General features: G+C 47.6%; 1 protein-coding gene and 1 pseudogene across 1 annotated transcript; one reads left to right on the forward strand and one right to left on the reverse strand.

The window, feature by feature from the left end:
- Window positions 1–257: 257 nt before the first annotated feature.
- Window positions 258–23,751, forward strand: LOC112810283 (proliferating cell nuclear antigen pseudogene; annotated as a pseudogene).
- Window positions 23,215–25,628, reverse strand: CUNH16orf82 (chromosome unknown C16orf82 homolog). Its single transcript, XM_025853793.2, has 3 exons — window positions 25,586–25,628; window positions 25,518–25,531; window positions 23,215–25,357 (listed from the first exon to the last, which is right to left on the reverse strand). The coding sequence occupies exons 1-3, from the start codon at window positions 25,626–25,628 to the stop codon at window positions 24,758–24,760; spliced, it is 657 nt and encodes a 218-aa protein (XP_025709578.1). The 3' UTR covers window positions 23,215–24,757.
- Between the last annotated feature and the right edge of the window lie 325 nt (window positions 25,629–25,953).

The raw sequence follows: 25,953 nt of genomic DNA on the forward strand, positions 1-25,953 counted from the left end.
TAGGAGAGGCAGAAACAGGACTCCAGTCCTGGTCTTTCTGATTCCAGTGCCCAGTTTTTATTCACGGTACTATATAAGAACTTCCTGATTTAGGGCTGTGTCCTCGACTTGTGAGATGCCATTGGAGATGTGGTCACGTCAAAGTGCTGCCTCTTCACTGGCTTTATAAAAGCCAATCAGCAGACCAGGCTCACCTCTCAAAGCAGGTGTTCAGCAGACCAGGCTCACCTCTCAAAGCAGGTGTTTTGAGAGTCACCATGGGCTTCAAGAGGCCACGCCAGATTAACAAGGAAGATCCCACCAACCTCTCTGATGTGAGAGGTCACTGATCATTCTAGTAGTCTTAACGTCTCAGGGTCAGAGAGAACTTTAGGAAGTAAAACCAGTGAAAATCTTAGCAACATTCAGGCTCTGAGCTAAGGGGCTGGGTGCCTAGACACCCCAGTGCTGCTGTGAGCTGGGAAGGAAGGAGTTTGCTCCAGAGGTGGTGACTTTTCTGTTCTTCCATGTGTCCTGGTCTTTTACCTCAAGGTCTTTGCATAGGTGTTGTCCCCACTGCTGGGAACACCCCTCCACTGCCATCCTCACTTCCTTTACCTGAAAAAATGACCCATAATCATTTATTGCCACTCAATTTAAATGTTACCTCCATGGAGAAGCCTTCTAGGGGTCTGCAATTCATGCCTGGTGATGGTCTGATGTGTTCCCATGGTATCCTGCACTTGCTCTTGGACATTCCAGACTCAGAGCAGGAAGCACCTCTCGTTCACCACAAGAGCTGCAGCACCCGGCTCAGTGTCTGGGATATAGTAGGTGTTCGGGAAATACTAGTTGTATGAACATGGGATGTCTGACTACATAACTACCCTTCCTAACAGGTCCTCACTGGACCCAAATCCAACTGGAATAAGCAAAGGAGCAGAGAGGATTTGGGTCAGCTCTGTTTAGAAGGATGCATCTGTATAAGACTAGCCCTGGGTAGGTATGTGAGGGGCAGCAAGCTAGGATGACAGCTCTCACCAGCAATCATACTTTGCAACACTTTGATCTTGGACTTCTAGCCCCCAGAACTGCTAGAAAATACATTTCTGTGTTAAAGCCACCCGGTCTCTGGTATTTTGTTGTGGCAGCTGCAGCAGACCTAAGACTGATTATTCCCCTCGGGGAAACTGAGCCAGCTCTCTAGCTGCTTTGCTGTAACTCGGGCATCTTGGTTTATCATGAGGCTCTTTCTCAGGGATGGCTCACCTGGAGCCAGTGGCTATGGACAAGGAGAACCAAGCCACCAGCAATTTCCACCTTTGGAGCCCTTGCAGTCTGGAAAATGCATTTCCTATAAACCTCATTAGGGCCAAATACACAGCAATGTGCCCCTAATATATTTAGCTAACTATTTAATTGGGTTATTGGCAACAGTTTCAGAGGAGTCAAATTGAGTAACAACAGAGTATGTCTAACTATCAAGGAAAAAATTATAATGTGTCGGCGTGTAGGCACTGTGAGAGCATTGCCAAGTCTGTCATCAACATAGTCTACTGGAATCACTTTCTTCAGGTGGGGACCTTGTTTTGCTTTTCTGAAAGAAATGCTGCTGTAATTACGTTCACTTTTAGAGCACCGTGAAATAAATGAGAAACCCCAAATACACTAATATTTCTCACCTTAAACTGCCTCCTGCAGATCTGGTTGCTTTACCCTTTGCAAAGGAGGCTTAGTTTTGGAAGAGCAGTGAGGGGACCATTTGCTGCTCTTTCGGACCCTTCCTGACAGCAGACGTCAGGGTCCAAATTGTGCCCTATGTATGACGCTGGTTAGCTGGGTCCCCCAAAACGTCACCTGTATAACCTATGGCCATCTCTAGCATGCCCTGCTTGGAGCCACTCACCCCCCACCCCCACCCCATTCCTAATCTGATACCAAGTTCTTTTGATTCTCCCTCTGTGGCAGATGCATTCAGGCCGGCTACCATGGACAGCTCCACTCCCTCTAGCGCCCATATTGTAAGTGCACTGTGAGGTCTCTGCTTCCTCCAAAGACCCAGAATATTTCCATCATTGTAAAAGTCCTATCAGACAGCTCTGCTCCCAAGCCTCCAAAGGTCACTCAGCTGTGTGCATATACTACCCAGATGTACAGAGGCGCTAACACGCCTGGGGGACTACTTCCAACCAATGGGTGATGGGAGATTCTCAGGCTCCCTGTCCTCCCGTGGGCCCATTTTGTCTCCAGTAGCAGTTCTGTTTGGTTCCTCAGCTGGTCCCCAGTGGGACTGAGTTCCAGATGCCCACAGGGGTCATTTGCTCTTTGGCATACCTTTTACTGGTTCATCTCCCTTTCCTGTCTTATCTTCGTTCTGGATCTGTTAGCTTTCTTTTTGTCGTACTGTCTTCATCTGATATTGGTGTCAGTTAAATAGTAGCCTCATAAAGTAAACCGAAAGTGTCAACCTCTTCTATTTTCTGGAAGAGGGATTGTGTAGAATTGTTATTTTTCTTTAAATATTTGATAGAAGTCTCCAGTGAAAGCCTCTGGGCCTGGAGACTTCTGGGACTTTTCAAATTACAGATTCATTTTTCTTAATAGTTACAGGGCTATCCAAATTACTGGCTTCACACTCAGTGAATTGTGTGCTTTTCAAGGACCTGGTTCATTTCATTTAAGTCATTTGTGCTTTTCAAGGAACTGTTTCATTTCATTTAAGTTATCAAATGTGTGTGTGTAGACTGTGCATGTTGTTTGTAGTATTCCTTTATTATTGTCCTTTGGATGCCTGCAGGGTCTGTAGTAGTATCTCTGCTTCATTCCTGATACTGGCAATTCGTGTCTTCTCTCTTTTTGTTTTTGTCAGTCTTCCTAGAAATTTGTCACTTTTATTGATTTTTTTCGAACCAGATTTATGTTTCATTGATTTTCTCTACTGTTTTCCTATTTTTAGTTTTGCTGATTTTTTTGTTTTTATCTATCTTCTGCTTTCTTGTAGGCTTATTTTTTTTTCTTGGTTCTTGAGATGGTAGCTGAGATTATTATTTTGAAAGTTCTACTCTTTTCTCATGTAAGCATTTATGTAAGCTATAGATTTTCTGTCAACATTTCTTTATCTGTGTCCACAAATTTTGTTATGTTGTATTTTCATTTTCATTCATTTCAATGTATTTTTAACTTCCCTTGAGACTTCCCCTTGGACTCATAAATTATTTAAAAGTATATTGTTTAGTTTCCAAATGTTTGGAGGTTTTGCTGTTCTCTTTCTGTTATTCATTTCTAGTTTGATTCTGCTATAGTCAGAGAACACACTCTATATGATTTAAATTTATTGAGGTTTGTTTTCTATTGTAGGAGATGGTCTATTTGGGTATATGTTTTGTGAGCCCTTGAAAAGAATATGTATTGGGCGCCTGGGTGGCTCAGATGGTTGAGCGTCTGCCTTCGGCTCAGGTCATGATCCCAGGGTCCTGGGATCGAGTCCCGCATTGGGCTCCCTGCTCTTTGGGAGCCTGCTTCTCCCTCTGCCCCCCCTGTCTCTCATGAATAAATAAATAAAAAAAGTTTTAAAAAAAGAAAAGAATATGTATTATGCTGATATTGGGTGGAGTGTTCTATAAATGTCAACTAAATCTTGCTGGTTGATGGTGTTGTTGAGTTCTTCTATATCTTTACTGATTTTCTGACCAGTTAAGAGGGGGTGTTGATGTCTCCAATTGCGATTGTGTTTTTGTCTATTTCTCCTTTCAGTTCTATCCATTTTTGCTGCACATATTTTGTAGCTCTGTTGTTTGCTGCACACAAATTTAGGATTGTTATATCTTCTTGGTAGATGAATTCTTTTATCTTTATATGGTGTTCCTTTCTGTCTATGATAGTTATTTTTGCTCTGGAGTCTATTTATCTGACATTAATATATCTTGCTGTTTTTGGTTAGGTTTTTCAGGATACATATCTCTCCATCATTTGACTTTAAAAAAAATAAGAGATTTATTTATTTATTTGAGAGAGAGAGGGTGGGGAGAGGGAGAGGGAGAGAGAAATTCAAGCAGACTCCTTGCTGAGCACAGAGCTGGAAGTGGGGCTCTATCTCATGACTATGAGATCACAACATGAGCTGAAACCAAGAGTCTGATGCTTAATCAACAGCACCATCCAGGTGCCCCTCCATCCTTTTACTTTTAATCTACATATATTGTTACATTTGAAGGGAGGTTCTTGTAATGAACATGTAGTTAGGCCACTCTGCCAATCTCTGTCTTTTAATTGATGTATTTAGACTACTTATATTTAATGAGATTATTGATATATTAGGGGTTAAGTTTGCCTTTTTATTTTTTTGCTTTATGTTTGTTCTCTCTGTCTTTAATTTCTCTGTTTTCTTTTTCTTGCCTTCCTGTGGGTTACTTGAATAATTTTTAGAATTCCATTTTGATTAATTTATAGTGTTTTTGAGTGTATACTGTTGTATGCCTAAAATGTATGTATATATACACACAATGTATATATACACTATATACACATAATTTTTAACAGTCTACTGGTACAGTGTTTCATTAGCTTAAGTGAAGTGTAGAAGCTTTCCTCGCTTTACATCCCTTTCCAATATGATTTTAAATATTTCTTCTACATACATTTAGAAACACATCAGATAGCATTATAATTTTTGAATCAACCATCAAACATAATTTAGAAAACTCAAGGGGAGAGGAAAACATACTGCATTTACCCATATCTCTTTTATTTACTCTTTATTGTTCTTTCTTCCTCCTTGATGTTCCAGGACTCCTTTAATCATTTCCTTTCCATTTAGAGAATTTTCTTTTGTTGTTCTTTTAAAGTAGGCCAGATGGTGACAAATTCTTTTAGTTTTCCTTTATCTGAGAATGTCTTGATGTCTCCTCATTCCTGAAGGATATTTTTGCTGAATATAGAATTTTGGGTTGACAGTTCTTTTCTTACAGCACTTGAAAAATGTGCTACTTTCCTCTAGGCTTTGTGGCTTCGGATCAGAAATCCATGGTCTTTCAAATTATTTTCCCCATAGATAAAGTACTGTTTCTCTCACTGACTTCCAGTTTTTTTCCTTTGGTTTTCAGGAATTGAATATGATAAGTTTTGATGTGGATTTCTTTGGTTTTATCCTGTTTGCTGAGCTTTCTGCATCTGTGGGTTTATGTCCTTTGCCAAATTTGTTAAGTTTCCCATCTCCAAGTCCTTTTCAGCCCCACCCTCTTTCTCCTCTTCTGGGACTCCAGTGTTAGATCTTTGTTACAGTCCCAGAGGTTCTTGAGGCTCTATTCAATTTTACTTTATTTTATTTATTTATTTTTAAGATTTTTATTTTATTTTAAGTATCTCTACACCCAATGGAAGGCTCAAACTCACAACCCTGAGATCAAGAGTCACACACACCATGGACTGAGCCAGCCAGGCACCCCTATTCAAGTTTATAAAGTCTGCTTTCTCTCTGTTATTCAGACTGGATAATATCTATTGTTCTGTCTTCAAGTTCACTGATTCCTTCCTCAGTTTCCTCTTTTCTTCAGTTGAGCCCATTCATTGGGTACTTTCTTCTTCTTCTTTTTATTATTTAAAGATTTTATTTATTTATTTGAGAGAGAACAAGTGAGAGGGAGAGAGAGAACGAGTGGTGGTTGGTTGGTGAGGGAGAAGCAGACTCCCAGGTGAGCAGGGAGCCTGATGCGGGGTTCAATCCCAGGATCCTGAGATCATGACCTGAGCTGAAGGCAGACGCTTAACTGACTGAGCCACCCAGGTGCCCCTATTGGGTTCTTTCATTTATAGTATTTTTCAGTTCTAGAATTTCCAATTGGTTCTCCTTTATATGTTCTGTATCTTCTCTAAGACTTTATTTCTTTGCCAAGGCTTTCTATTTACTCATTTGTTGTAAGTGATTTTTTTAAAAAATTGCTCTTGGAAGCATTTTTATGATTGCTACTCCAAAATCTTTGTCAGATAATCATAACATGCCTGTCTTATCAATGTTGGCATCTATTGATTGCCTTTTTTTCATTCAAGTTGAGATCTTTCTTGGTATGATAAGTGATTTTTTTTTAAGTAGGCTTTATGCCCAATGTGGGGCTTGAACTCACAATCCTAAGATTAAGAGTTACATGCTCTACTGACCTGATCTAGCCAGGTACCCTGACAAGTGATTTTTAATTGAAACCTGCACATTTTTGTGTTATGTTCTGAGAATCTGAATCTTATTTAAATCTTCTGTTTTAGCTGGCTTCCTCTGACATTTCTCTGGCAGGGAGTGAGAGGGTCCTAACCTCATTACTGCCAGGTGGGGATAGAAGTCCAGGTTACCCATTTGTTGACACCCAGGTGGGAGGCTCCTTGTTACTTCTGGGCAGAGTTAGGAGTTCACCTCCTCACTAGGCCTCCATGGATATCTCGCTGGATGGGAAGTTTAGGAGTGCCTCATTTTGGTGCCCACTTGGTCTTCATGACACCATGGTCATGATGTCATCATTATCATTGGACCGTAGTGAAATTTCTGACTCAGGGGGCAGTGAGAAGTGTCTAATTACTGTCTGATTGAAGTTCAGGTTCTGTACATGGTCTCCATTGATACTGATGTGATGGGGAGCTCTTCACCACCCTCTGGGGTAAGGTTCCCTATTGGACCCTGGGAGAGATTGGGTTTCTTGTTCCAGCCTGTTAAGTGTGGTAGTCTAAGTTCTCCACTAAGCCTTCCTGGCATGGGGTGGGGGACAGGCCTAGCACTCTCTGTAGTGCTTGGCTGCCCTAGAGTGGTTATTGTCCACACATTTTCCGCCTTGTTAGGTTGCCCTTTCACATTCCTTTGGCTAGAAAGAACCAGCTTCTGTTGGGACTTTTTGTCTATGACTGATGATATTTCTGGATTGTTGCCTTTTTCAGCCCTAAGTCGGGGATATATGAGGCAAAAAGAAAACCCAGGGAACTCACTGTCATGTCTTGCCTTGAGTCCCAATGTCCTTAGCCATTCTGCCTCCTTCTCTTCACCTTTCCGAGTCTCATGATTGTTTTATATATACAGGCCAGGGCTTTTCCGGAGAGCTGAGGAGGAAGAATAGGGAAAAGAACACCTACTTCATCCTCCTGGAAGCATGTGTTAATAGATAATATTTCAGTGCATATTTTTAAAAATCAAAGTTACTGCAAAAAAATCCAGGATGAACAAAATTCAAGCATTTTAAATGAAGATAGGCTCAGTCTTATTGACTTTCCCTTTTGTTTTCTGTTCTCGTATGGCTTGCCACAGCACTGCGACTGGCCTTACCTTTATTGAAAATGGTTTCATTTTGTGCCTCATGTAATTTTTGCATTAATTTTGATTTTTTGAAGTATTGCATCAAAATGTTTATGGTGAGGGGTGCCTGGGTGGCTCAGTCAGTTAAGTGTCTGACTCTTGATTTTGGCTCAGGTCATGATCTCAGGGTCCTGGGATGAAGCCAACTTTGGGCTTCCTGCTCAGTGGGGGGTCTACTTGTCTCCTTTGCCCTCTGCCCCACACCTGCTTGCATCCTCTCTCTCTCAAATAAATAAATAAATCTTTAAAAAAATGTTTGTTGTGATTTTTGAGTTTTTTTGAGCCCCCTAAATATTATCCCAAGGCAAATGCCTCAGTTGCCTTACCCTGGTTCAAGTTCTGGTCCATGTGGCCTTTTAAACCACCCCGCCTGATACGGCCCTTTGGCTGGGGGAGCATGTGTTTGTGATGAGTCCAGCTGCCTGAGTATTGGTGGGCAGATCTCCTCTTTCCAAAGCCCTGCCCTTCTTGAGAGCAGAGGCACCTGGGGTCAGTGCAGGGTTAGCCGCTCTCTCTGGCTACAGTAGGACTTCGAAAAATCCTCAAAGGCTGCCAAAACTGGTGACACAAATTGCTAAAACTTCAAAAATAGAACAGAAACAAAGATTGAGTGAATTAATTGCCTAGTAAATTGATCATTTGGCAAATTGATTTTCGGTGCATTTGGGAGCATCCTTTGTGAGGTCCCTGCAGCTATGAGCCTCAGGGTGTCTCCGGCGACTCCCTTGCCTTCCAAACAGCGCTCTTCCTGGGTCTCCATCATTTTGTCTACACCTGGGCAGGTAGGCAGGAGGTAACATCAGAATGTCCCATGGCTTGTGAAGGAAATGAAGGGACCAAAGTGGCAGTCACTAAGAAGCAGGAGGCCCTGCCTATATGGCTGCTACATATAGGCAGGGCCTCTTTGAGGAGGTGACCATTGGAGAAGGAGCTGGCTGTGGGAAGAGCATTCGCAGCAGAGGGAACAGCATGTAGGAGGGGATGCAGTGGGGTGGAGGGAAACAATTGCTAGTTTGAACCCTTCCTCTGCCACTTTTGAGCCTGGTGCCCTTGGCTTGGGCCTGTGACTTCTTGGAGCCTTAGTTTTATCATCTTTAAAATGAGGATAATACCTACCTGTGAGGGCTGATACGAGGAGAAAAGAGATTAGAGCTGCTGGGGCCTGAATTGGATCCCACTGCCTGCAAATGCATATGTTGAAGCCCTAAACCCAGCATGACTATATTTGGAGATAGGACTTCTGGAAGGTGTAAAGTGAGGTCATAAGCATGGGATCTTTAATGGGATAGGGTTGGTGGCCTTAGAAGAAGAGCAAGAGCACTGTGAGCATGCATCAAGGAAAGCCCACATCTGAAGGCCAGGAAGAGGGCTCCCACCAGCACTGGCCATGCTGGAGCCCTGATCTCAGACTTGAAGCCTCCAGAATGGTGAGAAAGGACTTCTCCGCATTGAAGCCTGCCGGTCTATGGTGTTTTGTTATGGCAGCCTGAGCTGGAGACTGAGACAAGGGTTGAGCATGACCTGTTACTCACTTCTTAAATCATGGAATCAACACGTATTGAGCTCTCCCACTTATAAGCATGGGGTATCATTCTAGTCGCTGAACAAATCCCCCAAATCTCTGCCCCTGCAAATTAGTGGGAAAGACAACAATGGATGTTGCTTCATGAAGAGGGGAAACTGAGCCAGGGCTAAGGGGTGGGAGAAGTGGTGAGAGGCTGTAAGTTTAAAACAGAGTGGTCACTGGGGTGCCTGGCTGACTCAGTCAGTGGAGCGTGCGACTCTTGATCCTGGGGTTGTGAGTTCAAGCCCTACGTTGGGGGTAGAGGTTACTTAAAAATAAAATATTAAAAAAAATAGAGTGGTCAGGGAGGGCCTCCTTGAGAAGGCGATATTTGTGTGGAGATCTGAAGGAAGCAAGGGTATAAAAAGTATCTCAGGGTGGGGGACCAGCAAGTGCAAAGGCCCTGAGGCAGGAGTGTGCCTGGGGAGGCGAATGTGACAGAGAGAAATGAGCAAGCAGGAGGGAAGTAGAAATGAGCTTGGAAAGGCCACTGTATGGACTTTTTATCAGAGAGGTGGAAGGCAAAGTAGGAGTTTGAGCAGAGGGGGAATGTAGCGGAGGGGTTTAACACCTCAATCTGGCTGCCATGCGAGAAGACACTATCGAGGGCCCAGAGTTGGCTGGAAGCATGGAGACCAGAGGGGCCGCTGCAGTGAGTCAGCTAACAGACGCTGGTGGCTTGGACCAGGGTAGGAGAGGAGGCTGCGAGAAATGGCATCCTGGATGGACCTTGGAGGTAGATCCAGTAGGGTTTGCTAATGAATCAGATATGAAGGGTGAGAGATCCTCGCAGGAGTGAACTTGTCCAGCCCTTGGGAGATAGCCCCTGACCCCAGAAGCCCCTCAGTGTGTTTCGGTGGCCCTGGTGGTGAGGAGATTGCCTCCAATGCCCCCGGCATTGGCCATTGAACAAGAATGGTGGTGCTGAGCAGCTCTAATTGCTTTGAGTATTTGCATCAGAGGAAAAACCAGCTCTCTTTATAAAAAAGAGATTAGAAGGAGCTGCTCCATGGACATAGCGGGCAGGGCTGGGATGCAGGGGGCATGCCAGAGGGTCGGTGCCTGTAGGATACAGGTAAGGGAATGAGAGCCAGAGTGCATGATAGTCATGGTCACAGGCTGCAGACTTCCTTGGAGCCACAACTGGACACACATTGGAAAGGGGGCAGGGACTTCACCTCGATCATTCTTCAGGGCTGATGCCCTCAGCTCCTGGGGCTATACAGCTGCCCTGGGCCTCCAAGCAGATGCCCCTCCTAGAGGCAGCCATGGCCAGTAATTGGCTGTCTGGGGGACGCAAAAGTCTGGTCCCTTTGTCTCAATTCCGGGCAACTCTGGGGAGCCATTTGGCTCCAGAGCTCAGGGTGGGACAGAAGGCAGCCTCACTTGCAACCACACTACAGTTCAGCTTGGCTCTCCACCAAATCCTGCCTTCCTCGCTTCCTTCTGATGTGTCTCCCCAGAGCTCCCCACCCACCTCACTGAGCTGTACCTCCCAATCTGTTTCCAGGGACCCCCATCTAGCACAGTGGGCTGCCATGGTTTCTGACAGCTCCATTGGGTACTCCCCTGACAATTCATCCTGTCTGAGACGGAGTCCACCATCCTCCCTGCCTCTGGTCTTCCTCATCCAGGGAATGGCATCGTCCCCTACCCAGTTGCCCAAGCCAGAAACACAGGGGTTTCCCTGATACAGCTTCTTCCCTTACCTTGTCATTATCCAGTCCATCATCACGCCCTGTTGGCTGCCCTCAAATCTCTTTCTTTGTGTCCATTCCAGTGGCCAGCCACCACCATCCCCTGCTTAGACAGCTAAGCAGGCCTCCCTGCCTTCATCCCTGTCTTCCTCCAATCTGCTCTTCCTAGACTGAATACATTCTAAAAATACAATTCAGATTTTTTCTACCTCTCTCTTCATGTTTCCCTATATACATATATGTGAATAAAATACATATATGCATGTAATGTGTATATTATGTGTAAGGTATATAAAATAAATACATGTGATATGTGCCTGTTTATTCCATCTATTCAGACAAAGGTGATTGTGTGGTTATGTAGTTGATTCTATATTCCATATAATATGGCCATAAGCTTTGCTCTCTTTTCTTATTGAGGAATCATTTAGATATAGTAAATGGCACAAATCTTAAGTATTCATCAGCTTGATGATTTTTTTTTATGTAACCACCACCAAGGAAGAAGATATAGAACATTTTTGTAATATCCCAAAGGGCTCCCTTGTGCCCTCTCCCAGCTGTTACTCCCCAAAGATAACCCATATTATAGTCCCCATCACACTGATACATTTTCTGTTAAATGGAATCGTATAGTGTGTACTGCTTGGGGTATGGCTTCTTTCGCTAAATGTTATACTTGTGAGATCCATCTACGTTGTGGGTGGAGGTAGTTCATCCTTCTGCTGCAGCTTAGCAATAATCCATTGCATGAATATACCACAGTTTATCCATCTTACTGCTGATGGAGATTTGGGTTGTTTGCAGTTTGGGGTTGCTATGAACATTTCACATATTCCTTTAGGTGGACAGAAGAAATCATTTGTCTTGGATGTATACCCAGCAGTGAAATTGCTAAGTCAAGGGGCAGGGGTCCATTTAGCTTTGGGAGATAGGCCAGTTTCCCAAAGTGGTTGTACCATTTCACACTCCCACCAGCAGAGGATGAGAGCTCCCATTGCTGCACAGCCTTGCCACCGTCTGGTATTATCAGGCCTTTAATTTTAGCCATTCTTGTGGGGATGTAGGATTCCTGGTGTGGTTTTATTTTTTTTATGTATTTTTTAAAGAGAGAGCAGGAGATAGGGAGGGGGGAGAGAGAGAGAGACCCTCAAGCAGGCTCCATGCAGGGCTCAATCTCACAACCCTGAGATCATGACCTGGGCCAAAATCAAGAGTTCCGTGCTTAACTACCTGAGCCACCCCGGCGCCCCTGGTTTGGTTTTAGATTGCATTCCTGTGATGACGTGGGCCCCAGCTGCAGTCTTTTTACCCGGCAACCCACCACCTTCCATCTCATTGGCCCAGCATGTATACTTGACTGTAACCTGGGCCAATCAGAATTGGGAAGTGAGACTCCAAGATGTTCACGAGGCTGCCGAGAGCTTGCAGAAGGCCTTCAAACTAGGGAGCTAAGAGGCGGCCGTCTCCCTGCGGAGAAGCCAGAAAGCCAGTCCGTGGAGGGAGAGGGAAGCAGACACAGGAGGGGACAGGACAGTGAGACATCTGAGTGCCGAGAAGAAGCAGGCGCCGAGGGAACCGTCCTCCGCTGGCCCCCACGCTGTGCCCCCGCCTGTGACAGACCCCTCTGTCCTCAGTAAGCTACTCCTTTGTCACCTCTCCTCCTACGCCAGCTCTTGGAGTGGATTTTCCCCCTCGCAACGTATTTTCTCAACGTTTTTGCCTCCTTTCTGTCTTTCCCCCTTGTTCTTAGCATGTCTTTTTGAAAATGTCAGCCTCTTGCTCGGGGGAGGGGAAGGGAGAGGGAGGCTAGCATTTATTGGTGTCTCGCTGTGTGTCAGGCCCCAAAATGGGCATCATCTCAGATGTGTTACACGCAAGCCTGTGAGGGAGGGACTGGTGTTACCCTGTTGCACAGATGTGGGGAGTTGAGGCACAGAGAGGGTAAGGGCCTGGCTCAGAGGTGGCTCAGCAGGGGGCGCACTCCCAGGCTGGTCTGACTCTGAAGCCTCTCTTCTGCCAGGCTCCGTGCCCTTTGTCCATCAGTGAGTCTGAGTGTTAAAGATGGGACAACAGTTGCCTTTGTCACCGTTTGCAGAGTTTGTGTGCCCCGCCCTCACCCCAGGACCCCGGGCCGTTTAGGTTGTGTTACAACAGAGGAGAGCAGCTCCTCACGGGGACTCTACAGATGCCCTCCATTCAGAATTTCCTCCCATTCATATCTCCCTTCCAGCCATGCCTTGTTCCAAGTGCTCTTTGAGAGTAACATCATTTACTTCCAGAAAGTTCTTCCTTGGATGCAACTAAAATCCCAGATGGCACTGTAGTGTCAAGGGGGAAAATGTACTATGAAGTCACATAGACTTGGGTCCAAGTCCCGTTCTTCTCAGTGATGAGCTGAGGAACCACAGGCAAAGATTGGGCCTCTCTGAGTCTGTTTCCTTATCTGTAAAATGGGGCTGATGAGCCTTACGGCAGGGAGTTTTTGTAAGTTACTTAAGTAGGTTGTGATCTTCCTGGGTCGCAGGCTCTCACCACTGACTTCCCTGCTCGCTGTCATCCTGTGACACCTAAGCTAGCTACCCCTTCCTCCTTCCCTCTACCCATCGCCTCAGCCTGGTGACTCAGCCACCATGTTCCAAGGTGCACTCCCAAGGTTTCCACGCATCTGGCTGTGACTGCGACTTGACCGCGGGAGTGAACCGCACCAGCGTGTCCAGTGTAAGAAACTGTGCCGGCAATGAAGATATCGTTAGGCAGAGGGCCGAAGCTGATACAGACACCTTGGCACTGGTATTGGAAGCTCCAAATCAAGAAAAGGTTTCAGACAATGACATGAAGTTAATGGATTTACATGTTGAACTTGGAATTCCCGAATTCGAGTGAAGCTGTGGAGGAAAGATGACTTCTGGCGAATGGGCATCATGTACGCTGAGATCTGTCATCCTGGGGACCCTGGTGTCACTTCTTGTGCAAAAGATGGAGTGAGCTTTTCTCCAAGAAACTTGGGAGTAGAAATATAAAGCTGTGGCAAATGAGTGGTGTTGATAGGAGGAGGCTGTCACCCTAGAGATGAGTGAGCCAAGTTCAGCTAACTTTTGCACTGAGGTCCCGGAACTGCTTTACGGAAGCGACTCCACCCTCCCCTGCGGTCACACTCGGTATGCCTGTGGACGGCCCCCTTGTTGGAGAGCATCAGATGGCAGAAAATAAAGCTAAGCTCTCTGAGAACTCCTTCTAAGATGCCAACATATACTTAAGAATCTTCTGTCACGAGTGTGTGCCTCTGAGTACCATTTTCCATAAATAACCATTTTCCCCCCTCCATTCTCTACAAGAATCCAGTCCAAGTGAGATCTAGTCTTGTTAATCTAGAAATACTTCTGCCGTACCTAGAAATACTCCTTAGGATTTTTAGAACAAAAGGGGTTTGACTCTAAATGCAGTTTTAAGACTTGTTTTCAGTTTAAAGGAGTTATTTGAATTTCAAAAGCAAACCAAGGGTTAAATAAGTAAAAGTAAAGCTTTTTTTTTTTTTGTTTAGCTTTACCCTTGACACATAAGATGCCAATACATAGTAATCATTTTTGCTATTTTTATAGTTTCTTTTGTCCAGGGAGTTCCCTTTACCTGTCTCTGCATGGCTTAATGGTCTCAGTCTGGTTGCTGTACCCCTACATACCCCTGACCCCTCTGAAACACTTCCTCAGCAAGGCAAACCTCTCTGTGAGAATTTCAGGACAGGATTACTCGCTAGGAGGCCTTGGTTGTTGCTAGATGCAGCAAAAACAAATATTGTTTTAGAAACATTAATAATTGAGAAGTTTTCAGCACAGAATTGGCCAGCATTAGGGGAATTGAAAATTAAGACTAAGACACTATCTCAAGCAGATTTTCTGTTGAATAATTCACAGAGCTAATGCCCGTGAAGACCTAGAAGAGAAAATACCTTCTGTATCTGTTCTCCCCACCCCTGCCACTGACTCCATCACCTTGACTCCCCACCCTCCCCCCAACCAGCTCCTGGCAGACAGGGTTGGGGGGAGGAAGGGGCATCTGGGGAAGTAAATTAAAGCCAACAACACAGCAGAGTTCTGATTTGGATTTTCACTGTGGTTTTGCCCCCATGTTGCTGTGTGACCGCTGATGAATTCTGTCCCTCTCTGAGTAGCAGTCCTGCCAACTTTGAACCAGATTCTGATTCTTTAAGGTCGAAGTGATGGAAGGGACTTTAAGTACCCACTGAAACCTCCATTCCCAGGGAGATCTATACCCCAAAGCATTTGTAGGATGGGGTCTATTTCATTTCAGATCTCCCTCCTTCCTTCTTTCACACATTTGCTGCGTGCCTACTCACACTGAGCATGGGAGATTTTGTCTCCCCTGTGCATGATTACAGTTCACAGTGACTTGGACAAAGATGGAGTGAAGCAGAGGGTAGTGGGTGCAGGAGTGACACCTAAATTCAGCCTGAGGTCTGATCAGGGAAGGCTTTGTGGGGGAGGCAACACGTGAACTGAGTCCTCTGGAGAGAGCTGGTAGGAGAAGAAGGGCAGGGGGAGGGTGTTCCAGGTTATAGAGAAAATTTGTAGAAATATAAATATATATTGTAGAAATATATATGTAGAAATAATATATATAATATATATTAAATTATAAATTATAAATAAATTATAAATAAATATATATGTAGAAATATAAAGTATTTCATAAAAATATAAAGAGAGAGAAGGAAAAGTCCTTTTGTGGGGACAGCAAGGGGACACGGGGAAGGTGGGTGAGGGGCCCGGGGAAGAGGCTGGATCCTATAAGGCATTAAGGTTAAGTTAAGGCACTTGCCTTTGGACTTTACTCTGAGGGCAATGGGGAGCCAGCCAAGGTGTAAACAGGGTGCTGGAAACTCAATTGATCTGTTTTAGAAAGATCCTGGCACTGGTGTGTGGAGCACTTGGTGGTTCCTGTGTTCTGGTGTAAATCCTCAGGGTGTTGGTTTAAACCCTTCTCAGCCTGGTCAAACAGATTGCCTGTCACTATTTTTGAAAAAAATTGTTCTTCTTTCTACGGTCCATCCAGTCTCAAGCTGTGTTCTTGTCTCAGTTCATACATTACATCTATTCTCTGTGGCGGGCGGGAGGGAGTTTGTGTGGGGTTCCCAAGAAGGACACCCCCCCCCCACTCCTCCATTGCCGAGTTGGGGCCCTTGTTAGCTCAAACTTGATCTTGCCAAGTTCAGGGTAGGAAGGCAGCCAGTCCCCAAGGCGAACTGGCTTCCTAGGCCAGACTTAGAGTGGAAGGCTCAAACTGGTGGCTCCGGGGGTAAATCCTGACTTAAGGATATGTTTTGTTGCAGCAGTGTTTTGTTTGGGGGGAAAAATGAGAAATAATCACTATTTAAAAATCAGAAGATTTCTCATAAAAACTCTGGGATTCTGATTTTCTAGGAATAGCAGACATGGCCACCCTGGTATCCCCTTCCTTCAAAGCAGGCACTGGCCTTCCTGTGGACAGTCCCCGCTCTTCCCTGTCACCTCCCTGTCCTGAGGCTGATGGCAGCCACTCTCTGCCATTATCTCTGCCAATTGCAATGCTGACTTCCTTCTACAAAATGAGGAAGAATGTAAACTATTCCTTGATATCCACATCTCCATCAAACACAGAAAAATGAAGGACAATAAAGAGGGCCACATATTTCAAGACAAATGGGAGAGCACAGATTTCTTGATGGAAATAAAAAATCCTTGTTTGATACAGACACCAAGTGGGTCTGGTTGAAAGAGTCTAAGATGCTTTGACTAGTAATAGTAAATCCGGCTCCCACTGCCCTCACGCCTGTTCCTCTCCTGGCCTGGTACTGGTGGGTTTGGGCCTGGGAGGACAGATGAGATGTGGTTTCAGAATCCCAAATGTCAGAATCATCTTTTCTATTGTTCTTCCCAGATTCCTGTGGTCAGAGGCCCCATGAAGGGGACAAATGTGGAGTGTGGGGGTCTGAATGGCCTGAGCCCTGCCTCACTGCCCAGCCTTCTCCCAAGCGAGCTCTGCTCATACCCATGTGTGTGTCTACTTTTATTTGGGGTGGGGGTGCAGGGATGGTTTCGAGTACTTTTTTAAAAAATGCATAAAAGCCATTGATCTGCTAGGGCCCCTTCATGTACCTTGGGGACAAACTAAAGCCAGGGAAGGGGACTGACCTGCCCCTTGTCACCTTCATGGTCCTATGTGGGGAAAGAGCCCGTGCCCTCCCTTTTTGTCCCCCTCTGGGCAGCAGGCTGCAGGGAGAGTGAGGCCCCTGGCCTCCTGGGCTCCATCCTCTGCATAATTTGCCCAGGCTTGTAAACTCAAAGGCCTATGGGCCAAGCCAACAGTGAGTTTGGAGCAGGGGAGGTCAGGTCCTGCTGCTTGCTGGCAGGTGGGAATGGGAGCCAGGGCTGCCAGCTCTCAGGTAGCCAGCAGTTTGGGTCTTTTTTTTTTTTAAGATTTTTATTTATTGAGAGAGAGAGAGAATGGTAGAGAGAGAGCATGAGAGGGAGGAAGGTGAGAGGGAAGAGGGTCAGAGGGAGAAGCAGACTCCCCGCTGAGCAGGGAGCCCGATGTGGGACTTGATCCCGGGACTCCAAGATCATGACCTGAGCTGAAGGCAGACGCTTAACGACTGAGCCACCCAGGCGCCCAGCAGTTTGGGTCTTTAAGTGAAATCTGTGGGCTGGCACTTCTGATTTTTGGTCCCAGTGCAGAGCAACTTGCGGGTCAAAGTGGTGCCTTATTCTGACTTGCTTCCCCACTGCCTAGGGTATGCCTTAGCTCGTGAATGCTGAATGAGTTCATTCATTCATTCCTCTTCAGTTTCTCATGTCTTCCTTCAGCAACCATTTGTCACCACCCACCTTGTGCCGGGCCCTGAGCCAGGAGCTGGGGCTGGGGCGGGGGGGGATAGAAGACAAGTAACAGAAACACAGCCTGAGTGGTGAGCTGCCCGCGAGGAGAGTCATGCCCTCCCTCAGGCTCATTGCAATGATAACTGTCACTTATTGAGGGCCTACTATGTGCACTGGGCCCCAGGGGGCTTTATACAGAGGAGTGTACTCTTCACAACAACCCTTGGAGGGACTGCTTTCATTCCCATTTTACAGATGATGACTCTAGTCATCACTAGATGAGCTAGTGTTTGTCAGACCCAAGACACATGCCCAGAGATTCTGAATCCAGAGTCTGTCCTCGAAACCACTGCGAATTCTAGGATTAGCTTGAGGCCATCCTGTGCCCACACTGGGGTTAACGTGATATGTAAGGGAAGGATTTTCATCAGCTTTCACAAACTACAACTGATATCCATTGAGGCGAGCCTCAAATGAGCCCAAGAGGGATGTCTGTCAACACTCACATTTATAACCTTGACAAACTTGATGGGTATGTGTGTGTGTGCCACTTTCAACCTCTGTAGGCTCCCATTTTGTCACCTTTCATATTTTGAGAACTAACGTTACAATCGAGGTTTGACCAGTTTCCTTTGCAATGCTCAGATTCAACATATCCATTCCAAAGTATATATTGAGCACCTACTGTGTGCAAGGCAGGCTTCTACTTGCTGGTGACACAATGACACACCCACTGTGAAAAGGCATTGTTCTAAGCTCCAGGGACACAACTGTGAGCAAAATAGACCCTGTCCCTGCTCCGGTGGAGTTGAAGACTTATGGGCGAGGCAAATTTTAATCCAAGAACCACACAAGGAAGTGTCAAGTGACAACCAGCCATGAAAGTGCTGTGAAAGAGAGGGACATGGTGGCCCGAGAGGGTGTTCTGGGGAGATTGGATCAGGTGGCGGGAGCAGGGAAGTGACAGGTGAGCTGAGCTCTGCAAGAAAAGTAGGCAGTGACCAGGTAAAGGGACAAAGCATATTCTAGATAGAGGAGTTGCTGCTGCAAAGGTACTGGGTCAGTGAGTGGGTCTGTGGAAGTGAAGGCCCCACAGAGAGGAAAGTGGTTTGTGATGAGGCTGGAGTGGTGAGCAAAGGCCAGACCCTTGCTGGTGGTGGTGGGAATTTTGTTCTTTATCCTGAGAGTAAGGGAGGGTCATCAGAGCATTATCAGTTAGCTTTGGCCATGGAACAAACTATCCCCAAACATAGTGACTTAAAACAACCACGTCTTCTTTAGCTCGGGAGCCTGGAGGGTAGCAGTTTGTGCTGGGCTCAGCTGGTGGCTCCTCTGGTCTGGGGCAGGCCCAGCTGATCTTAGGTGGACTTGTTCATGTGTCCATGGTCAGCTGATGGGTCACGTGGGGCTGGCTGGTTCATGATGGCCTCTCTCCTCATGTGACAGGCTAGCCCAAGCTTGGTCACAGGATGGCAGCCTAGTGTGAAGTGTGTGAACAGAAGCCACAAGGCCTCCTAAGGCCTAGACCCCAAAGGGCAGAGCATCACTTCCTGTCAGTCAGAACAAATCACAAGATGGGCCCAGATTCAGGGGATGGAGAAGTTGACTCCTCCTCTCCATGGGAGGAGTTGCTAAGCATTTGGGTCATTTTTGCCAACTACTACAAAGATTTTAAGTAAAAGACTTTTTTTTTTTTTTTTTTTTTTTTAGAGGGTTAAAAGTTCCCTTTAGCATCTGAAGGGAGAGGAGTTGGGGGGCAGTATTTAACTAGTATCTGTTCTTTCCTCTGTTATTAGTAACAGAAAGCCAGTTTTTATTCCTACACATTGCATCCTAGAATAAAGACTGGATTTCCTCCCCTCCTTTATAGCTCCATATAGCTGTGTTTTGTGAGACTTTTAGAGAGTCTCCTTATAAAAGAAGGGTCAAGCCTTTCTTCTCTCCTTCCTCCCCCTGCTCTCCTTGATGTGTTGGATGGGCATGTGTTGTTGGAGCTTGGGCAGCCACCTTGGACCATGAGGATGCAGACCTCATCCTAAGGAGGGTGGAATGGAAATCTGGAGGAGCTGGGGTCCTGATCACTCTGTGGAGCCACATATCAGTTTGGACTACCTGCCCCACATGGCCCCTATTGGTTCACAGCTTTCCCTTCTCTGGGGAGTTGCCTGTTTGGACTGGAGCTGTTCCACTGGTTATGTTCGCTCGGAGTGTGGGGGTACAAAGGGCCTGCTTCCCTTTGATTGATGGTAAGACCCACTAGGAGCTGCCGTAGATGCTCCAGAGCTTCCCATGGGGTTTGCCTGAGGCGTTGCCAGCCCCATCCCGTGTCCCTTACTCTCCTTCTCCTTGGAAAGCCCTTTCCATAAATCTTACAAAAACCCTCATCTCAGGCTCTGCTCCTGGAGACCCAACCTCAGGTACCCTCTGCTCCCTGCCCACAGTGAGCCACAGACCAAGAGCCTGGCTTACCCACCAAGCTCCTGGCTCCGAGCAAACCTTAATCACTTGACTCAATCCATTTTGCCCACAGTTTTGCCGTGGACAGAAGAGGAGTGTGCTTGACTCCCACAGAGCAGGCACTATGGTGTGAAGAACTCGAGAGAAATAAACTTTTTCTGGGCCAGGGGATGGAAACCAAGGGAGCGCTCAGGAAGAGAGGCTTCAGATCTGGTCAGCGTGTGGGGCCCACCAGCCGAGTCCCTCCCATTCCCAGTCCCTCCTTGCTGCAAGCCTGTTTGAAGTCCGTGGGCCGCCTGGTCTGCTGGATGGACAGCATTTGTAAGCAACTCTTTCCCCAGCCCAGTTAATAATTCAGGAGCCAGTGCCTGCAGCCAACCCATCATTCCAACCCTGCTGCACCCCAAACGCCAAGCTAGTGGACAGGAAACAAAAAATCACCATACCCGCTTGAAAAATGGTCCTTGCTTCAAGTGCTTGCTGTGTGCCCCGTGCTCGGGTGGGAGAGAGCTGAGCCGAGACGGATCTGCTGGGCAGACAATGAGAGAAGTGTGGAGCAGTGCCCGGGGCTCAGGCATGCACGCTGAACAGTATTTAATTTTTGGATCCTGAACCACGTTTGTTTTTGGACAGTGGGATGTAGTCGCTGGAGTGCAGGCCTTGGAGGATCCATCTTTTTTCTTCTGATTCAGCTATTCATCCTTCACTCACTGTCTCTCATTCATTCATTCATTCATGCATTCATTCATTCGGCAACGATTGCTGCCACTGATGGGGAAGTGGCATTGAAGATACGGGGGCGGGGGGCTGGGGGAGTGACACCTGTCCTTAGGGAGGCAGACACAGTGGGAGGTGCCACACTTAAGGGGCTCGAGACAAGAAGCAGCTGGCTGGGGGCTCTGCGTCTGGGGGCAGCCTGTTGCCTGGGTATGTGAGGGCCCTAAATGTCCGAAGCAGGGAGGGCAGGGTAGAGAGGTTAATGGTTAAGATCATGGACTCAGGGACCAGAGCGCCTGGGTTCAAATCCCAGCCCCACCACTTACTCACACACAGTTGGCCTCTGTGTGCCTCAGTTTGCCCATGTGTAAGACAGAGTTAATAATGGGAGACTGAGACAAACGATTTCTTATTGTTAAGACAATGAGAACAGAGACTTTGAGAGTGAAATGAAAAATCCAAACTCTGACAAAGGCAAAGTGCTGGCAACTATAAAGTAAAGCCACCTTCGGAAAGTGACGGGGCGGGTTCTTATGAAGCCAAACACATGTCCCAGCCTGCGGTCCCACCCGTGGGTATTCACCCAGATGAAATGATAAACTTCTGTTCATACAAACACCTGTACGTAAATGTTTACTACTCACTTCGTAACCTGCCCGATTGGGAAACAACCCAGTGCCTCTCAATGGGAGAGCTGATGGACCATGGAACATTACTCAGCACTAAACAGACAATGTGGGTGAGTCAAAATGGCTACGCGAAGGTGGCCAGGCTTATAAGGCTCCTACGTACTGATTGATTCCACGTGACACTCTGGAAAACCGTATGGACAGAAAACTGGTCAGCGGTGCTGGGGTGGGAGGAACTGACCAAAAGGGGCAAGGGGGGATTTTTGGGGTGCGATGAAACTATTCGGTATTCAGGGTGTGGTGGTGGATGCCTGACCCATCTATGTGCATGCTTGTCAAAAATCCATAGAACTGTACACAAGAAAGGGAACATTTTACTGCATGTGAATTATGAGAGGTTTGAGGTGGTATATATAGAGGTTTTGGAGGAAGTAACAGGAGTCCAGGGAAGGAAAACATAGGTCAGTTTGTTGAAGAGCCTTGAATGCCGTGTCAGATCCTTTGGACAGGGGGAAGATTCAGAAGTTTTTAAGCAGTTAAGGAATATAAGTAGGTTTTTGTTTCAGAAAGATGGCTGCATTCTGTTTAGAAGCAGAAGCCTTTGAATGTGTGGCCCTGAGATTGCCTTCAGAAATTTTCATCCATCCTCCCCCTTTCTGGAAAGAATTTGAATTTGTGACCCACATTGAAAAATCAGGAGATCTTACATATAGAATTCTGGATTTCTGGCTTTTCTTTGATGGGATGCATGTCCTCCAGTAGGCTGAGCCCCGTATCTACTCCCTTGTAGTAGCTTTCTGGCCCCTGAGGGTGTCCATTTTAGACCCCAGGGGATGGAAGTGCGTTTGAGGGGGAAGAGAGCAAGGGCAGAGGTGCTTCCTGGCCCGGACAGAACATGATCCTCACCCGGGGAACTTTAAACCCTACTGATGCCTGGGCATCTGCATCTTGTAAATGTTCCCCAGGTGCTTCTACTGTGCGGCGGGAGCTGGGAACCACTGGTCTGGGGGGAAGAGACAGCCTGGATTAGGGGGGCAGCAGTGAGGGAGGGGAGGTGTTAGGGACTGATGGGACGTGGGGCTGAGGCAGGGGCGGGGTCCAGTGCGACAAGGGCCCCCGCTGGAACAATGGGGTGGGATGATGTCATTTGCTGAGAAGGGACACAGGAGGTGGTCGAGGGAAGGGGGGTGAGCTCGTTTTGGACACGCTGTGTCCGGGGAGTCTGTGGCCTCCAGTGTGCGGTTGTCTAGTGTTGCTGTGCTTACAACTTTGCTTTTGTGTACCCTCTGTCCTTCTCTGAGACAGGAGAGCAAGGCAGCAATGGGGGTGTGAGGAGGGAAAGCAGCCCCAGAGCCTCCCCAGAAGATTCCCCCCCAGGGCCTGCCTGTGGACAGGGGTCCCTTGGGCAGGACTGGGGGCGGGGAGTTCCTCTGGTCTGCCTGGGTCATGGGTGCTCTGCCCCTGCTGAGTGATATTGCCTGGACAAAGTGGGGGAGAATGTACTCAAAGGCCCTCATGCTCGAGATGAACGGCCCCACCAGTCCAGACATGCAGTGCCCTCAAACCCAGAACCACTCACCCCTGAAACCTATCAAACCATCTGCTGATCTGTCCTGTCTTCTAAGCAGATGCTATAGCTCCATTTTTTTTGTTGTTTTTTGTTTCTTTCTTTCTTTTTTTTTTTTTTTTTTTTGGTTAAGAATACATTGTTTGTGTTAGCAGTCATGATCCTTTGTGTGCTGTGAGCGAAGCTAAGGCAGGAACCACTGTGCCCATTTATAGACAAGCGCGGAAAGGGGAGGAAGCAAACGTTTAGGACCTACTACTTGCCAGGTAATTCATAGACATTTTCACGTAATTCACAGAACCATCCTACCTATGTATGAAATAGGGGTTATTGTTCCCATTTTCCAGATGAGGAAAACGAGCCCAGAAAGTGTAAGTATTTTGCCCCAGATCACCAGCCTGGAGGGAGCAGAACTGGCAGCTGAGGGCTCCTCTCAACACGGTTCTTTGGTGTATTTGCATTTGTCACTGTGACCTCGGCAGGAACACACATGCATGTACACTTTCAGCCTCTCCAGACACCTTTTATTGTCTTTGGTGCCCCCTCCGCTTTCCTTCTTGAACCTAGTGGATGTCTTCGTGACTGTTCTAACCTCCGCCCCTCAGTGGACACACCTCCTCCCCAGGGTCTGCATGGTCAGCCCCCAGGGAAGGGCTTTATTGTCCTGAGAAGGGGCAGATGGAGGTCTCAGCCTTCCCACCCACCTAGGAGATGTTCGCTAAATGGCACAGAGCTGTCTCATCCCAGCCCTTCTGGGCTGGTTTGGTTTCTGTCACCATTACGCATTGATCAGGGCATTGTGCTGCCATAGGAAGCACTGTCCCTACCATCTCAACAAAGGTGATTTCTGTCCTCCTTGCCTCTACCTCCTCTGAGATGCACGTAGAGACAGAGATGGGGCATCGGGGAACGTTTGCTCCTGGGAAGATTCTGGGCTGAAGCTACCTGGCAACAGTGCTCAAAATTAAAGGGAGAAGCTCACTTGGAGGATGCTCTTCAGGGATGGGGCTCCCTGAACACAGCCATCGTGAGCATCCTCTCTGGATGCTGCTGGCTCTTGTGGGCAGCTCATCTTACAGAGCTTGGTAGGGATCCAGCTCCTCCAGGGCTGTGGTGCCCCACGATGGTGTTTCCTTCAGCTGGCTCTTGTGGACAGTCCCAGCCGAGACTGGCGCTTGCTTCTTCTGAGCTTATCATGACTGGTGTTGGTTATAGATGGTGTTCATCACTTAGCATGGTTTCTCCATGGGAGGTTCTAACTTCAGATGGTTCTAAATAGAGTTGGTATTTGCTGCTGATCACAACTGTCCCCACTGATGGGTTTTGGCACTGGTGATCCCACCATGATGGTTCTCAATACAGATGGTTTTGCCAGTGATGGATCCTGTTAGGGCTGGCTCATCACTGGGGCTCATAAGTGGTTTGGCTAGTGGAGGTGGATGCAGGTGAACCCAGCACTGACGACTCTTCATACAGCCATTCCTCTCAACAGTGGTTCTCAATAGAGATGGTCTCACTGTTGATTGCTGATTGCTGAGTGTAGATGGTGCTCATCATCCATAGTTCTCGCTACACACGACCCTGCTGCTGATGGTTGTTGCTACAAATGGGGCTATCCAAGGTTCCGACACAGTCAGTGTATACTTTTTTAAAGGTATTTGCTCTGGCAATAACCACTCTGGGTGAAGTCTGGGTTTGCTGGGCCGTCATGTCTGTATTTTTCAAGAACCTGGTGGCCAGCAACCCGGCTCATAAAGGCATGCACATCTGGGCGGGCTGCTCCTCCTTGGCGGCCTGGTCGCCGGCTTTGGCCTTGCCCCCAGACTTGTCCTCCTGAAGACTGGTGTTACTTTTCACCCCACTTTGCACATTGCTGTCCACTGGGATGTCCTGGCAGCTGCTGGCCTTGCTGGTGGGAAGGCTGTGGGCGGAGCTGAGCAGTCCGCTACTCACCTGATAGTTCAGGGCACTGCTGCCCAGGCTGATGAAGCTCATGCTGGTCAGGCTGCTGGCCCTGCTGCTGAGGCCGCTGCTGGGCAGGCTGGCCTCGCTTTTCCCCTCCAGCCTGCCTGCTGCCATGGGCTTGGCCAGCCGCCCGCCTTCTGATTTGGCTGGGCGAGTAGATGGTACACAGCTGGCTGCTTGGGGCGCTGCCTGCCTGGGTGTGGAGCCTTCTCGGCAACCTTAAGATTGGAGTGTTGCCCACCAGGCTGACCTCACTGTTCTCCTCATCGCCTGCGTACCCGCTGCTCAACAGGCTGGTGTCACTTTCCTTGCATTTCCCCTGGCTGGACTGTCGCAGGCTCAGCAACCCACTCTCACTGCTCCATGGGTTTCCCAGGTTACCCCTCGAAACTCTCGGGGACTCCTGAGTCGCTCCTGTGTCATGGTGTGGCCATGCCAGGGGCTGGGGCTCTACGCTGGGGGCCGGGAGGCTTGGCGCTTGGCCCTGAACATTCCAGGCAGCAGACTCCCTGTTTCTACCCTGGAGGAAGGTGGGGGGCAACTGATCTGGTTTATCCAGGGGGAGGGGGCCCTGGGAGGCCTATGAATGGTAGGTCTGGTACGTCTGGGGAGAGGAGGCTCAATTTATAGGGTGGCCTTTCAAAGGGGAGTGTTCTGATTGGCTGGCCCGGTTCCCACGGTGAGGGGTTTATGAGGCGGGGTGGGGGTGGGAAGGACAATGCTCTCCCCGCACCATTTACATCAGTGGCTGGGGCTGGGCATGGGCAGAAAAGGGGCTTAGGGCCAGAGAGTGGGGAGACCCACTTACCTGGGTACGCTTCCTGCAGGGCGTGTTGCCTCTGCTTTGCCATGTCAGGAGACCTGGGTGTGCATCCCAGCCGAGCCCCTTCTGAACTGTATTCCTTTAGGATGGCACTTCTTCTGAGACACTTGCTCCAATCTGAGACTACTGGGAGGCCTGGGGACAATATGACAGTCAGGAGTTTATCCTAAACTCTTTGCTGGATCTCCAAGGGCCTGGCTGGTCTGGCTCCTCTCTCTCAGCCTGGTCCCACATCACACCCTCCCCCTTCCTCACTTCAAGGGGGCATCACACTGGCTGTTTTCTTATTCTGAGCTCTGACCTGCTGCAGAGCCTTTGTACTGGCTGCTCCCACCACCTGGAATGCTCTTCCC

Source organism: Callorhinus ursinus, unplaced genomic scaffold, assembly GCF_003265705.2.
Source record: "Callorhinus ursinus isolate GAN/ISIS: 27379988/994484 unplaced genomic scaffold, GSC_fseal_2.0 scaffold87, whole genome shotgun sequence".
NCBI classification, from domain to species: domain Eukaryota; kingdom Metazoa; phylum Chordata; class Mammalia; order Carnivora; family Otariidae; genus Callorhinus; species Callorhinus ursinus.